This window comes from Pan troglodytes, chromosome 5 (assembly GCF_028858775.2).
Source record: "Pan troglodytes isolate AG18354 chromosome 5, NHGRI_mPanTro3-v2.0_pri, whole genome shotgun sequence".
Lineage (NCBI taxonomy): Eukaryota > Metazoa > Chordata > Mammalia > Primates > Hominidae > Pan > Pan troglodytes.
Window position 1 is genome coordinate 134321014 of NC_072403.2, and position 17241 is coordinate 134338254.

At 38.0% G+C, this 17241-nt stretch overlaps 1 protein-coding gene across 1 annotated transcript in view; it reads right to left on the reverse strand.

Moving 5' to 3' along the window:
• Positions 1 to 3631: 3631 nt before the first annotated feature.
• The window catches only part of SERINC1 (serine incorporator 1), a 28570-nt gene continuing 14960 nt past the window's right edge, over positions 3632 to 17241 (reverse strand). The window contains exons 3-10 of the mRNA XM_518719.7: positions 16768 to 16937; positions 14440 to 14519; positions 14053 to 14190; positions 12171 to 12340; positions 11951 to 12041; positions 7411 to 7555; positions 7065 to 7295; positions 3632 to 5463 (exon numbers count right to left, since the gene is read on the reverse strand). Coding sequence (XP_518719.2) covers positions 5328 to 5463; positions 7065 to 7295; positions 7411 to 7555; positions 11951 to 12041; positions 12171 to 12340; positions 14053 to 14190; positions 14440 to 14519; positions 16768 to 16937 — 1161 coding nt within the window. The 3' untranslated portion in view covers positions 3632 to 5327. The remainder of the gene's footprint in view (positions 5464 to 7064; positions 7296 to 7410; positions 7556 to 11950; positions 12042 to 12170; positions 12341 to 14052; positions 14191 to 14439; positions 14520 to 16767; positions 16938 to 17241) is intronic.

The following is a 17241-nucleotide window of genomic DNA, read 5'->3' on the forward strand; positions in this document are numbered from 1 at the left end:
CAACCGCCCCATCTGAGAAGTGAGGAGCCCCTCCGCCCGGCAGCCACCCCGTCTGAGAAGTGAGGAGCGTCCTCCCTCCTCGTCTGGGAGGGAGGTGGGGGGGTCAGCCCCCCACCCGGCCAGCCGCCCCGTCCGGGAGGTGAGGGGCACCTCTGCCCGGCCGCCCCTACCGGGAAGTGAGGAGCCCCTCTGCCCGGCCAGCCGCCTCGTCCGGGAGGGAGGTGGGGGGGGTCAGCCCCCCGCCTGGCCAGCCGCCCCGTCCGGGAGGCGAGGGGTGCCTCTGCCCGGCCGCCCCTACTGGGAAGTGAGGAGCCCCTCTGCCCGGCCAGCCGCCCCGTCCGGGAGGGAGGTGGGGGGGTCAGCCCCCCTCCCGGCCAGCCGCCCCATCCGGGAGGGAGGTGGGGGGGTCAGCCCCCCGCCCGGCCAGCCGCCCCGTCCGGGAGGGAGGTGGGGGGATCAGCCCCCCGCCCGGCCAGCCGCCCTGTCCGGGAGGTGAGGGGCGCCTCTGCCCGGCCGCCCCTACCGGGAAGTGAGGAGCCCCTCTGCCCGGCCAGTCGCCCCCTCCGGGAGGGAGGTGGGGGGGTCAGCACCCCGCTGGGCCAGCCGCCCCGTCGGGGAAGTGAGGGGCGCCTCTGCCCGGCCACCCCTACCGGGAAGTGAGGAGCCCCTCTGCCCGGCCAGCCGCCCCGTCCGGGAGGGAGGTGGGGGGTCAGCCCCCCGCCCGGCCAGCCGCCCCGTCCGGGAGGGAGGTGGGGGGTCAGCCCCCCGCCCGGCCAGCCGCCCCGTCCGGGAGGGAGGTGGGGGGTCAGCCCCCCGCCCGGCCAGCCGCCCCGCCCGGGAGGGAGGTGGGGGGTCAGCCCCCCGCCCGGCCAGCCGCCCCGTCCGGGAGGGAGGTGGGGGGTCAGCCCCCCGCCCGGCCAGCCGCCCCGTCTGGGAGGGAGGTGGGGGGTCAGCCCCCCGCCTGGCCAGCCACCCCGTCCGGGAGGGAGGTGGGGGGTCAGCCCCCCGCCCGGCCAGCCGCCCCGTCCGGGAGGTGAGGGGCGCTTCTGCCCGGCCGCCCCTACTGGGAAGTGAGGAGCCCCTCTGCCCGGCCACCACCCCATCTGGGAGGTGTACTCAACAGCTCATTGAGAACGGGCCATGAAGACAATGGCGGTTTTGTGGAATAGAAAGGGGGGAAAGGTGGGGAAAAGATTGAGAAATCGGATGGTTGCTGTGTCTGTGTAGAAAGAGGTAGACATGGGAGACTTTTCATTTTGTTCTGTACTAAGAAAAATTCTTCTGCCTTGGGATCCTGTTGATCTGTGACCTTACCCCCAACCCTGTGCTCTCTGAAACATGTGCTGTATCCACTCAGGGTTGAATGGATTAAGGGCGGTGCAAGATGTGCTTTGTTAAACAGATGCTTGAAGGCAGCATGTTCGTTAAGAGTCATCACCACTCCTTAATCTCAAGTACCCAGGGACACAAACACTGCGGAAGGCCGCAGGGTCCTCTGCCTAGGAAAACCAGAGACCTTTGTTCACTTGTTTATCTGCTGACCTTCCCTCCACTATTGTCCTGTGACCCTGCCAAATCCCCCTCTGCGAGAAACACCCAAGAATGATCAATAAAAAAAAAAAAATCTCCAATTCTCCATAAAAAAGGAATGGAGGGTAACTTTCTCAACCTGGTAAGGAATATTTACCAAAGATCCCCAACCAGTAACATCATATTTAATAGTGAGAAATTTAGCAGTTTTCCTACTAAGGAGGAAGGCAAAGATGTTTCTTTTCACTATTTCTTTTCAACATCCTAATGGAAGTCCTGGTTAATGCAATAAAACAAGAAAAGGAAATAAAAAGTACACTACTTGGGAAAGGAGATATAACATTAACATTGTCTCTGCTAGCCGATGACATGATCATTCATGTAGAAAATCCAAAAGAATTGATTACAAATCTCCTGGAACCTATATGCAATTACAGCAAGGTTGCAGGATACAAGGTTATTATATGAAAGTAAACTGCTTTCTTATATAACAGTAATAACTCAAATTTGAAATTAAAACCCAATGCCATTTGTATTAGCACCCCAAAATGAAATATTTAGGTAAAAATTAAGAAAATATACATAAGATCTACATGAGAACTACAGACCTGATTAAAGAAATCAAAGACCCAAATAAATGGAGAGATATTTCATATTCATGGATAGGAAGACTCAATATTGTCAACATGTCAGTTCTTCCCAACCTGATCTATAGATTCAATGTAATCCCAATCATAATCCCAGCAATATTTTGTGGATATTTGATAAACTGATTTTAAAGTTTATATGCAGAGGCAAACAACCTGGAATAGCAAACACAATATTGAAGGAGAAAACCAACACTGAAGGAGGAATGATTGATAGTACTCATCCTCAAGATTTAATATAAAGCTATAATAAGATAGTGTGGTATTGGCAAAAGAATAGACAAATGATCAATGAAACAGAACAGAGTTTAGAAACAGACTCATATTTAGTCAACTGATACCTAGCAAAAGGACAAAGGCAATACAATGTAGTAAAAATAGTCTTTTTGACAAATGATGCTGGAACAACTGGACATCCACATGCAAACAAAAGAATCTAGACACAGACTTTCCACCCTTCACAAAAATTAACTCAAATGGATCACAGAACTGAATGTAAAAGTATACAACTCCTAAAAGAAAACATAGAAGGAAATTTAGATGGTCCTGTGTTTGACAGTGGCATTTTAGATACAACACCAAAGGCATAGTTCATGATCCACAAAGGTCTCTCTCCCCTCCCATCTCTGACCCCAAACAACCATTAATCTGTTCTCCATTTCTATAATTGTATCATTACATGAATGCTATATAAATGGAATTATATGTGATCTTTGGGGACTGGATTTCTTTAAAACCCAGCATTCATGTTGTTGCATGTACTAATGGTTCATTCCTTTTTTAAGTAGTATTCTATGGTATAGGTTTCCTGGTGTGTTTTTTCATTCATCTATTGAAGGACATCTGGGTTTCCAGTTTTGTCTGTTACAAATAAAGCTGTTATGAACATTTATGTACAGGTTTTTATGTGAACATAAGATTTTATCTGGGATAAACGGTCAATACTTTTATGGGCATTGTGCTGCTGATAATGTTGGAGAAAGACCACTTCACAAGAATTATGGAATAAAATATACTAAAGCTTAGTAACTAACATGAGTTGGAGTATTTTATCAGTAAAAGTACATTCTTTTTTAGTAAGGGAAATTTTTATACTATCTGAAGTATCTGTGAAAGAAGACAAGCATCAAAACTGGCAACCAGAAAAAAATAGCTGGAAGACATAGTAGATGTAGAATATCCACTGAAAATATATTAATATTCTCCAAACTAAACTGGTCCATATACTGAAGACTCTTTAGGGGAAGAATGCCTCTTTACCTTTGAGATCCTACTTCTGGGGTCACTTACAGACAACCAAAGGGCAACAATCTCCTTCTAAGCAATTTAATTATCATTACAGAAAACAGGCAGTTACTTTCTAGTGCCAGGTCCTTTTTCACATAGGAAGAAAGGTCTAAATGTTATTATGGCCACCTAAAGTTAAGCTGCTAAATAATCAGTACACTACACACTTTCTCTGAATTCATTTATTTAGAGGTAAAACACAGCCATTCAAAATTGTGGAATACAATGTCTACACACAGAATAAGGTTGGGGAATTAAGCTGAATTGTTATATTCCATTCACATTAATAAATATTTTTAAAGAAGAAATTGTAGATTTTAAAAGCTTCATTAGACACTAGTGACACATACAAATAACTAAACTGTCATACTGCTTGATTTTCAGGTTGAAAGGTTACAATAATCTGTATATTTCAATTACATGGCAGTAAATACAAAAGCATTTTAAACATCTTTTGAACTGTGTAGTATACTATAAGCAGGAGTTTATTCTAAAACATTCCATCATTCTTCTGACCTGTTTATGGGTCATGCTGGACACCAGCAATCCACATCACATAAATTATCCACCAGTAATGAGGTGTAAAATCAATTATGCATGTATTTTGAATAGAAATTATTTTTAAATGTCAGAGAGAATGCTATTATTGGCCAACTTGAAATTTCCTAATTAGCTATCTGAGCTATTTAAGTCTGTACTTCAGTGTCTTCATTTTTTTAAATGAGAGAACTGGACTAGATTTTATGTAAGTACCTACTAAAGCCTAGTGTTTTGCAGTTACTTCCTTCCCTGTCAAAATTTTGCCTCCTTTGATTTTCAATATACATATTTTTTTTGTCTCACTCTGTTGCCCAGGCTGGAGTGCAGTGGCGTGACCTTGGCTCACTGCAACCTCTGCCTCCTGGGCTCAAGCAATCCTCCCACCTCAGCCTCCTCAGTAGCTGGGACCACAGGCATATGCTACAAAGCCCAGATTATTTTTTATAGAAACAGGGTTTCACCATGTTGCCCAGGCTGGTCTTGAATTCCTGGGCTCAAGTAATCTACCCACCTCAGCCTCCCAAAGTGCTGGGATTACAAGGGTGAGCTACCGTGCTGGCCCAAAACTAACTTTCAAAGTGACTTTCAAACACTTCCTTCTAACCCATGATTATCCTTTTCAAAACCTTGTCTAAATCCTTCAGAGTTCCAAACATCTCCACTGAACCCATACTTCATGAGTTTAAAACAACCAAAACAGTTCACTTTGTTGGCAAAGACCATCTCTACCCAAGTAAGATTATTTACTCGTTATTCAATTTAGTACCCACACCTCCATCCATAACCTACACTATTGTCCACTGAACACTCCCTACCTGTGTAAATTCCATATCAAGGGTAAAACCTTATAAGATTTTTCAGACAACTGGCATTTAAGTGACTTGTTTATAAATTTTAAAATAAACCATGTTCTTTGCAGTATCCTGCCAGGCAACACATCAAATATTTCAAAAGGCAGCCATACATTTGCTTTAATGCTTCCTAAAACAGCTTAAGGTCTAATATAATTTTAAAATAGTCAAACAATTTTGTTTTTACTCTTCATTTCACAACTATAGAGCAGAGAATAAGCCCAATAATGGCCACTTTTACTAACTCATCACCATATTCATAAAACTTTCCTCTGCAATTCATTCTACTTCACATATCAATGCACTTGGTAAGAAAATAACAAATAAAATGACAAGCAGTAAAATCTAATTCATGCCAGAACACTGGAGAAGTTACATGGGAAGCAAAAACATACACAACTTTACAAAAGTTGGGAATACTGTTTTCAAATAAGCAATAATCAAAGTGGGACTTTCATGCTAGAAGTCTCACTCAGTCAAAATCACGATTTGTAAGAACAAGTGGTGCCACGAGTGTCCAAACATACAGCACGATGCCAATCCAACTGGAAGAGATTTTCACCCAGACAGCTGTCCATTGACTTTTCATCTCACGAGAGGGTTCATACCTAAAATTTCAGGTAAAATTATTAAAAAGGGGCAAGGGGGTTGAATTATCAGCCACCAAGCTATGAAGCTTCATTAATTCAGAAGCGTGCTTTGTATACAGTTTGTGATTTCAGATATATCATTGCTGCATCTAATCTACTCCCTTTCTTTCCACACTGCTAGTGTGAAGGTAAAAATCTGTTATTTCCTTTAATGGAGTAAAGTATACAGGCCTCTGAAATAGTTATTTTGCATAATCTCTGAAGCACTTTATGCATGTCTGCCATGTTATTAGACAGAAGAGGAACTGAATATGACCTCTGGATAAATGAGAGTCACTATTACATAAGATTGTTCAAGATGTATATGGAACTCCTCACCTGATTTCCACTCCCCCAACCCCCTCCCCCGCCCCTCCCTTCTCAGAATTAAGAGACTGGTATGACTCAGAGATATCTCCTTAAAAAAAGAAAGAATTAAGAGACTGGGAAGGAAATATATCTCAAGTTTAAGTGATTTTTGAGTTAATGAAATATACCAAAATCCTTCTGGTATAAAGCCTTAATATCTACTATTATGTGACAGCCAAGGATCTGAGTTAAGAACCAGCTGGTACTCGGGAGGCTGAGGCAGGAGAATGGCGTGAACCTGGGAGACAGAGCTTGCAGTGAGCTGAGATCAAGCCACTGCACTCCAGCCTGGGTGACAGAGCAAGACTCCATTTCAAAAAAAAAAAAAAAAAAAAAAAAGAACCAGCTGGATTCTTATAGCTTAATACGCTACAGTGTAAGAATTAAAAAATATATATTCTTTTCAATAATAAAAATCAGTAAAGGCTGCACTCAAAGACATACAACAAAGAATAATCTTTTTCCTCCATCTTTTGCTGATACTGAAAGCCGCCTTACAAATTGTTTATTAATATTATTCATTAAAAAGTTATTAAAAACAGAACTTCCCAAACCACATAGTTCAATTTGAATCTTTGACCAAATCTTTCAGTAATCATTTGGACAAAACCAGAACTTTCAAAAATGAAACACTATAAATCACTATCTTCCTCTTAACAGAAAAAGATTTATAGATTAAGTTTGAAGTGATTAAAAAAAAAAGTAGCTTGTAAGAATTCTAAGCTTGTAGAATTTGTAGAAATTGTTGCTTGTAGAAAGAATTCTAAGCTTGTAAAAATTGTGGCTTGTAAGAATTCTAAGAATCTATCTACCTTAATGTATTCATACTTAAATTTAAAAATTTTCAGAGCTTTTAATGACAGTTCAAACAAAAGAGAAAAAAGGATGTATCCTTTACTTCACTATCTTTACAGAATTGAAAAAAAAATGTTAGATCCACTATCAACATGGATTTTTGTAAAAAGTATTAGTTTCATGAAAATTTTTATTTTAATCTCTCCAAGATTTGGAACTATTTCAATGTTTGTGTTACTGTTAAAGCAAGGAAGTAAAGACTGCATTTCTCATGCTGATCTCACTATTCATTTAGCTGTACATTTTGAAACATATCAGAGGATAAAAAGTACTTCATATCACATCATGGTTTCACAAGAGAATCATAAAATGCCATCAGAATTCACACATCCAGAGTTTTCATGAAATATAAATACCTGTACCAGTTGGTAAGGGTCATCATGATATAAAGTGAAGCCAGGAAAAGCATGAAGTGAAAGAAGGAATAACTGTAAGTGACACCATCCCTTTCATTATCTACAGCTCGGTGAACATCGTCACCATCCTCCAGTGATCCATCACTTCTAGCTCCACCATCTTCTATTAATGTAGATTCATCACTTGTTAGAGTCAGTTTATTAACCTGACTATTGTTTGAAGTACGGATGCTGTATGAAAGAGAGTTTAGGAGGAGAGAAAAAAAGAACATTTTTAAAAGAAATGATTCATAAATAAACAGCTAGACTTCTTGTTTAAAGAAAAAAATTCCATAGTTTTTCCTACCTGGAATAAAATACACACAACAAAAAGAGAATTAGTCCTATAATTCCTTGAGCATGCCACCACTGGACTGACTGCCCTTCCTTTGGGACAGTGCTTGTTGTATTGTAGCCAATTATGCTTAGTAGACTTGGGTTGCAATTTGTTTCTGTAATATAAAGCCAAATTAAAATGTTAGAATATATTAAAAAGATGTTTTTCAGAGCAAACAAAAGTTATTTTTAACTCTCTATACCCCTGCAAATTGAGAAACAATTGCTGGAAAAGGCATCAGTATAACAAAAATAATTGAAGAAAACTTGCACTTATTAATAAGACCTTTGAAGTGTTAATAGTTCTGATTTTATAGAAGTACCTGGAAAAGTTAAATCATTTAATTTTCAACAACATGTGATAGCTGAGAGATAATTACCTCTACAATCAGGAAAGAGGTGAAATATAGATGAACTTTCTAAGGTTAGTATAATTCTAGTAGATTTAGAAAGAAAATTCAGAGATTATAAACCACAATGCACTGGCTTTTCTATTATATGTTGAAATTATGATACAGACTTTATGAAGCTTATCAATTTGATATAGCACATTGTTAAAAAAGCAAGACAGCTTACACAAAAACCAGTTATAAGGACTCCAGCAAATGCCTCATGGAAATTACCCAATAAAGTATAATGACCTACTGCTTACTCAAGTTTTATTCTTTTATAAAGAAGAAAGTAGGCCAGGTGCGGTGGCTCATGCCTGTAATCCCAGCACTTTGGGAGGCCGAGGCGGGCAGATCACAAGGTCAAGAGATCGAGATCATCCTGGCCAACATGGTGAAACCGCTTCTCTACTAAAAATACAAAAATCAGCTGGGCGTGGTGGCATGTGCCTGTAGTCCCAGCTACTCGGGAGGCTGAGGCAGAAAGATTCGAACCCAGGAGGCGGTTGCAGTGAGCCGAGATCATGCCACTGCATTCCAGCCTAACGACAGAGCGAGACTCTGTCTCAAAAAAAAAAAAGTAGGATTGCTAAAATATTCACTAAAGTGTCTAAAATACATATTTTTCTCCCGCAAAGCCAGATCTGTCAAACTCCATCTTACTAATGAAAATGATTCTTACCTTAAAGCCAATTAGGTAAGGCTATTTCCTTCTCTAAAGCAAACTACTAGTAATTTTTTTCTAACCACCTACCTGGAAAAAAACAGGAAATCTTTGTGTAATACATCAAAACAAAAAACAAAAAATAAATTGGTCTCCAAGTTATAAAGTACCTATGATAAAATACCTACAGTTTGTAAACTCAATAAGATTCATATAACATCAGATAAATTTTTTAGGAAAAGAGATCATTTTCTTCTTTTTAATAGGTAATAATTTTTGTCTATTCTAATTTGTCTCCTTTCAACATATGTTTCTATTCTCATGGTGTGCAATATAACTAGCCTATAATAAGATGCATTACAAAGCCCAATTATCAAATTCAATTGTAAGGTAGTCACAGGCTAAAAGAGTAATTTAATAATGTGAAAAAATTATACTGTTCACAATTGAATCAACAGGAATTTGAAGAGTTTTTCTTTCTATATACGACGATTATATGCTCTATGCAAATCAGATACCTTTCTTATAATTTCACCCAGTTTCTTACATAGACATACCTTGTTTTACTGTGCTTTGCCTATTTTTTTTTTTTTTTTTTTTTTTTTTTAGCATTTTACAGATAGTGTTCTTTTTACAAATTGAAGGTTTGTGGCAACCCTGCATTAAACAAGTCTATTGGTTCCATTTTTTCTAACAGTATGTACTCACTTTGTTTCACATTTTGGTAATTCTTGTAATATTTCACAATTTGTCATTATTATTAATTACATCTGTTATGGTGATCTCTCATCAGTGACCTATTATGTTACTATTGTAATTTCTTTCGGGCACCACAAATCACACCCATATAAGATGGTGAAATAATCGAAAAACATTGTGTGTGTTCTGACTGCTCCACCAACCACCCATTTCCTTGTCTCTATCCCTCTCCTTGGGCCTATTTCAAGACACAACCATATGGAAATTAGGCCAGTTAATAACCCTGCAATGGCCTCTAACTGTTCAAGTAAAAGAGTCCCCTTTCTCACTTAAATCAAATGCTAGAAATGATTAAGCTTAGTTAAGAAAGCATGCCAAAAGCTGAGACAGGTCAAAAGCTAGGCCTTCTGTTCCAGTTAGCTGAGTTGCGAATGCAAAGAAAAGAAAAAGTTCTTGAAGGATATTAAAAGTGCCACTCCAGTGAACACAAACACACAAATGGTAGATAAGAAAGCAAAGCAGTCTTATTGCTGATATGGAGGAGAAAGTTTTAGTGACCTGGATAGAAGATCAAACCAGCAGAGCATTCCCTTAAGCCAAAGCCTAATCCAGAGAAAGGCCCTCTCTCTCACTTCAAGTCTATTAAGATTGAGAGAGAGAAGGAAGCTGTAGAAGAAAAGTTTGAAACTAGATGGGGTTGGTTGTTGAGGTTTAAGGAAAGAAACTGTCTCCATAACATAAAAGTATAAGGTGAACCAGTAAGTGCTGATGCAGAAGCTACAGCAAGTCATCCTAAAAATCTAGCCAACAAAATTAATGAAAGTAGCTACACTGGTCAGGCATGGTTGCTCACGCCTGTAAGTTCAGCACTTTGGGAGGCTGAGGCGGGTGGATCACCTGAGGTCAGGAGTTCGAGAACAGCCTGGCTAACATGGTGAAACCCAATCTCTACTAAAAATACAAAATTAGCTGGGTGTGGTGGCGCAGGCCTGTAAATCCCAGCTATTCAGGAGGCTGAGGCAGGAGAATGGCTTACCAAGGAGACAGAAGTTGCAGTGAACAGGGATTGTGCCACTGCACTCCAGCCTGTGCAACAAGAGTGAAACTCCATCTCAAAAAAATAAAAATAAGAAAAAAGAAAGCAGCCAAACCAAACAGATTTTCAATAAAGACAACATAGACTTCTATTGTAAGAAGATATAATCTAGGACTTTCACAGCTATAGAGAAGTCAGTCAATGCCTGGCTTCAAAGCTTAAAAGGACAGGCTGATTCTCTTGTTAGGGACTAATGCAGACAATGATTTTAAGAGAAAGCCAATGTTCTTTCCCATTCCAAAAATCCTAGGGCCCTTAAGAATTATATTAAGTCTATTCAGCCTCTCTATGAATAGAAAAAAGCCTAGATGACAGCACATCTGTTGAAAGTATGGGTTACGGAATATTTTAAGCCCATTGTTGGGACTTACTGCTAAAAGATCCTTTCAAAATATTACTACTCAATGACGATGCACCTGGGTCACCCAAAAGCTCTGATAGAGATGTACAGGGAGATTAATATTTTCATGTCTGCTAACACAGTATTTATTCTGCAGCCCATGGAAAAAGGAGTAATTTCAACGTTTAAATCTTATTATTTAAGAAATATATTTTGTAAGGCTATAGCTGCCATAGAGTAATTCCTCTGATAGATCTGGGTGGACAAAGTAAACTGAAAACCTTCTGGAAAAGATTCACCATTCTAGATGCTATTAAGAACATTCATGATTCATGGGAAAAATGTCAAAATATCAACATTAACAGGAGTTTAAAAGAAGTTGATTCTAACCCTCATAGATGACTGAGGATTTCAAGACTTTAGTGGAGGAAGTAGCTACAGATATGGTGGAAAGAACAAGAGAACTAAAAAATGGAACCTGAAGATGTGACTGAATTGCTGCAATTTCATTATCAAGCCTGAATGATGAGGAGTTGCTTCTTATGGATGAACAAAGTAGTTTTTTGAGATGGAATTTACTCCTGATGAAGATGCTATGAATATTATTGAAATGACAGCAAAGGAGTTAGAATATTACATAAACTTACTTAATGAACCAGGAGCAGGTTTAAGAGGATTGACTCCAATTTGGAAGGAAATTCTACTCTGGGTCAAATGCTATCAAACAGCATCATATGCTACAGAGAAATATTTTGTGAAAGGAAGAGTCAATCAATGGGCAAACTTCATTGTGGTCTTAGTTTAAAGATACTAAAACAGCCACGCCAAACTGCAGCAACCAACACCCTGTTCGGTCAGCAGCCGTCAACATTGAGGCAAGACCTCCTACCAGCAAAAAGATTACAACTTGATGAAGGCTCAGATGACTGTTAGCATTTTTTGGAAATAAAGTACTTTCAAATTAAGGAATGTACATTGTTTTTCTAGACATAATGCTATGGCACACAACAGACTAGTGTAAGATAAACAAAAGTTGTATATGCACTGGGAAACCAAAAAATCATGCTTTACTGTGATGCTTGTTTCATTGTGGTGCTCTGAAACTGAACTCACAGTTTCTCTTAGGTATACATGTAACCTTCTTATAATTTTGTTAGTGATGGAAGAAACTAAGTGAAATAAATGATACATCAAAGATAAAAACTTCGTACTTTATTCCTCTAGAAGCCTAATTTTTAAGTAATTTAATCTCACAAAAAGACAATTTCTGGAAAAACAACAACTGCAGAACCTTTAGGAACATGTAATATAAATAAAACACACCTGGTTCATTGGTCATAGCTGACCATGTCAAATACATTGTGTAGACTGTAATTACTGAAGACTGTAACAAACCAGATCTTGGTTGTGATTCCTACAAAAAAAAAAAAAAAATATATATATATATATAGCAACACAGGTAAATAGTCTGACATCATTCTAGATTTTTGAAAACTTAAAAAGGTATAAGCTTCATAAAAAACTAATGCTTTAAAGGGCATACTTGGATTTTTGGCAGTATAGACATTACAGAAGCACCAACGCAGAGGAGCATGTTGACACTGATGAACGCCTTGTTTTCTGAACAACTGGCTGGATGAGTGTAGTAGACAAAGAACAGGACGATAGCAACTAAAGACAGCAGATAATTCAGAGCTGTAGCTGATAACAAAGCTGTGAAAGAAATATAATTGGATAATTAGCTTTTTATCAGAAATTATTAGCAATTAGAAATGGGACCTGTTTTATCAACAATCTGTCATTTTGTCAAAAAATATATTTTAAGCAACTAACATTGTCAGCATTATAAAGGCTATAAAAGCAGGAAAGAAAATTAATTCTGACCTTTATTGCTGAAGAATTCTAGTTTTTACACATAGCTATTATGTATTTGCAAGGATGGCAAGTTAGTAAGAAACTAATAGGATTTAATACTAATATCTATATTAGAGTTTACAAACTATGTTTACATGTTAGCCATTATTTTCAAAATAAAGAAAAATAACTATAAGAGGAATATTACTTAAGGTTTTTCAAGAACCATTATCACTCAGTTGTAAACAAGGGCATTAAGAAAATTATTTTCATTATTAATGTTAAGCCCTCAAAACAATGATGCTTTTCCTCATGAACTAAAATCTTAAAAGATACATATTATGCAAGGGTAAGTCATTATTTAATAAGTCAACCTATGCTTTTTCTATGTAAATTTCAACATACACAAGTTGTTTAGCCTTTATGCTAGTATGTGCCTAATATACAAGTATTTATGTAGATTTGCCTCGCTGACAGGGGATCCATCCAACAAATATTTATTGAATGCCTGCATTCCAGGCCCTGGGGATACAGCAGGGAACAAAAGACACAGAAACCCTTGCATTAGACTTTGCATTTAGAGAACAAGGTATTCAATGTAAGTGAAATTTCCAAATGACTAAAGCTTATTTCTTTGAGCACCAAATTATTTTAACTTGAACCACTGAGATAAAACACCACAAATTAGTTGTGTGAGAAGAATATTAGGCCAGCAGACACACTGGATTTGGCTTGCACTCCAATTTAAAATTTTTTTAGCTGAAACTCAGTCATTTAGCATGAAAATCCAGATTTATGACTTCTTTTGAAAAACATTAGAAAAATCAAGCAATACTAAGTTCACATTCCCACAAGGCAACTAATAAATGGAGCTGAGCAGTAGTAATGCACTTTAGATGGGGCATTCATACTCTCCAATTCATTGTAGTCTATTTGCACAAAGCTTATGCACTTAAACTCTGTCCTCCTGTTCCCTCATTTTTGTTACCTGGTTTGGCCCTGTAAGCATTTGAATTGTGATATCTGTTTTCAAGTATAACCCCAAAGGACTCAACATCATCATTATAAATAATCATTAATTACATTACTATAGGAATTCCTTTAGTTGTTATTGATGCACATAAAAGCATCCTTTGCACTTGAATAAAACGTCCGAGTTGCTTTTTATATTTTTTATTTGCTGCTGTTTATGAATTGTATCACTGTGTGTTTATCTATTCCTAGCAATCCTCTTCCCTTTAATATTTTGCTTTTAACCCATTGTAGGCTAGAAAATTAAGCTATAAAGTGCACATGATTTCAGTAATATGCTTTGGAACATTTATTTTAGCTATTCAGGTTCTTTTGGATTCTTTCCTGGTTCTTGGGTTATGTTCCCAGTTAATCTGCTAAAAGATATGCTCACCAAGTTGCTGATACAATGTGATATTTTGACACTCACAAAGTTTAAATTAAAAACCTCTTCATAGGAAAGTAGACCATAAAAATCCTAAGTGATTTACCTAGTCTACATATCTATTCTTGACTTCAAAGTTCAACTATACTGAAGTTGTTCTGCGACGAAAGCTTACCTGCATACCAACATCTCGAGTTCCCTTCTTCCATTTTTTCAACCCACGATTCATTCCATGAATGTGCGAAATCAATAAGTAAGACTAGTTGTATGAGGATGAAACAAAAGGCACCTGCCATGCCTACATAAAACCACACTGAAAGGGAAAGAAAGCATACATAAGTGATTGGTTAGTTTGATTTTTATCATTTCCTTTCAAAATCACAGTACACAAAAAGGAAAATAAAATTTTATATGAACATCTTGATTTTGCCAACTGGGGAAACACACACACACACCCCCCCAAACAAAAAGACAAACAATTAAAGTTATAGTTCCAGGTGACAATTATTTCAGATTCCTTTATAAAATATCAACGTCAAACAACTTAAAAAGGATTTCTTACCAGTTGTAAAAGTTCCTTCTGGAATGAAGAATGCCCCAATAATAATTGCAATTGCTGCAGCAAATTTAAAGAACCAAAATCTAAAACAAAAAGAAATATAATTTTTTATTAATAGACATTCATCAAATAATTTCATATATGAAATCATTTAACTGCATCTTAACAAATAGCTACACTTTATGTGAATGTTCTACTTCTTTCTGAGGATATTATGATCTGGAGTGTAGCCATATTTGTAACTACAAAACAAGGTTATCATCATATTTAGATAACGTAGTTTGGAGAGAGAGTGAAATTAACCATTACCATGAACCCAAGCTTATATTATAGATCTTTCCAATTGGAAAAAACAAAGCAAAAAAAAATCTGATAAGAAAGGCAAGTCAAAATGTGAAAGGAATGGATTAAAGCCCAGACCACGCTAGAGGAAGCATCAGAGCAAATGGCTGGAAAAGAAAGGGAAATGATAAGACATTTTGGGGACTACTGGACACTGGCTCTGAGCTGACATTGATTCCAGGGGACCCAAAACAACATTGTGGTCCCCCAGTTAAAGTAGGCGCTTATGGAGATCATTGGGTCACTCCACCAGGAAAAAAACCACGACCTGCTGAGTTGCTTGCTGAAGGCAAAGGGAATACACAATGGGTAGCAGAAGGCAGTCATCAATACCAGCTATGACCACATGTCCAGCTGCAGAAACGAGGGCTGTAATTGTTGTGAGTACTTCCTCCTTGTTTTGTCAAAAACATGTTCATGCATGCATATACTTGTACTAAGAAAATATCTTCATTTTATTTCCATTCTCCTTTATCATGTGACATAAGATTTACTGACTTCACATCAGCATTTAAGTATTGTTAACTTTATGTAATTAGTATTTTGGTTGGGGACTGGTGCGTTTTCAGTTGTAAGGTTAGTTATATGACCTTATTATTGTCTTTATTTGCAGATTATGATCTCAGGAGATGTATATGGGTTCAAGTTGACAATGGGTAGACTTCTGATAGTTAATACTGAGTGTCGATTGGATTCAAGGATGCAAAGTACTGACTTGTAATGGTTAATACTGAGTGTCAACTTGATTGGATTGAAGGGTGCAAAGTACTGATGCTGGGTGTGTCTGTGAGGGTGATGCCAAAGGAGATTAACATTTCAGTCAGCGGGCTGGGAAAGGCAGACACACCCTTAATCTGGGTGGGCACCATCTAATCAGCTGCCAGCAGGGCTAGAATATAAAGCAGGCAAAAAAAAAAAGTGAAAAGACTAGACTGGCCTAGCATCCCAGCCTACATCTTTCTCCCGTGCTGGATGCTCCCTGCCCTTGAACATCAGGCTCCAAGTTCTTCAGTTTTGGGACTAGGACTGGCTCTCCTTGCTCCTCAGCTTGCAGGTGGCCTATTGTGGGACCTTGAGATCATGTGAGATAATACTTAATAAACTCCCCTTTATATATATCTATCTATCCTATTAGTTCTGTCCCTCCAGAGAACCCTAATACACTTGATTATCAGAAAAAACAACAATTACATAAACTGCTTTTAAGACCATTTTGAGAAAGATGTATTTCTCACTAATTCATTATGGAAAAATGAGAATGTTAGTTCCATTTCACAGGCTTATTTCACATAAGTGGGATAATGTATCAAAGTATAAGGTGAACTGTATAAATGAATAGTTTTTATAAACACATGATAAATGCCTCCATCTAAAACTCTAATAATTTAATAAAATAATCAATGACCAAAGGAACAAAATAAAGGAAAAGCAACCCGTCACATATTTTCTCATTAATATTTATATTCTACTTGTTTATACCTTTTGTCTTTGGTAGCACATGTAACTAGATAAGCAACAGCAGATATTAAAACAGTCAAATAAGGGTACCAGAAGTAGTGCTCTATATGAAGGAAGATTGATAAAAGAAACCCTGAAGTTTCTTTCTGGGTTGTCCAATACAACCAACCTAGAAAAATCTGCTCTCTGGGTCTAGGGAACTGAGAGTTCTATGTAAGTGGACTGGTCCACCTAAAGTTAACAGTAGAAGGAGAAATAGCTATTCCCTTAGTAGTCACAAATATAATAGAGCCTCTTTTTTAGTATGAAAATACAAAACACTGTGGATCAGAGGTTATCACAGCTATTATTTAATATCCAAAGTCTGACATTCTCCAGTAAAAACAAGATTTTCTTATCCTGTCATTCATGAATAAAGTAATTCTGCAAATTGTATAAGTTTATTTTACCTTAAAGTTTCCTTAGATAAACTGGCAATTATCAAGAAGAGGCTACCCAGGCTTTTATATTGAAGCTTATTTAAAAACTTACCCATTGTGCACTGCAGCTCTAGGATCACTGCTACTCTTCACTTTGATCATTAGTAAAGAGAGAAGAAGATAGAACATAGCCAAACCAAAGCACAAACGATATACAGCTTTATAGCCAACCAAAATGTTACAAGGGACAACACCTTTCTCATTCTCACAAAATCCAGGAATCTAGAAAAACAAAAGAGTTTATGATCCATCATTTTTTTTCATTAAGTAAAAATAAAAATTATATGTAATCAAATAGTTTAAGTAAAGGTTTAGAAAACTGGCATTTGCTTTACAATTTATGATGAATATGTACTCAAGATGAGTCTGATACATTTTAATCACATACAGTGGGGAAAAAAGAGTTAAATCCCCATCTGCGCAAATCATAAACTACAATACCAACTCTATGCTGGTTGCTTATTTTGAGTTATAGATTTATCCTACATTTTAAAAACTTGCATTCTACTTGAATAGCATGATAGAC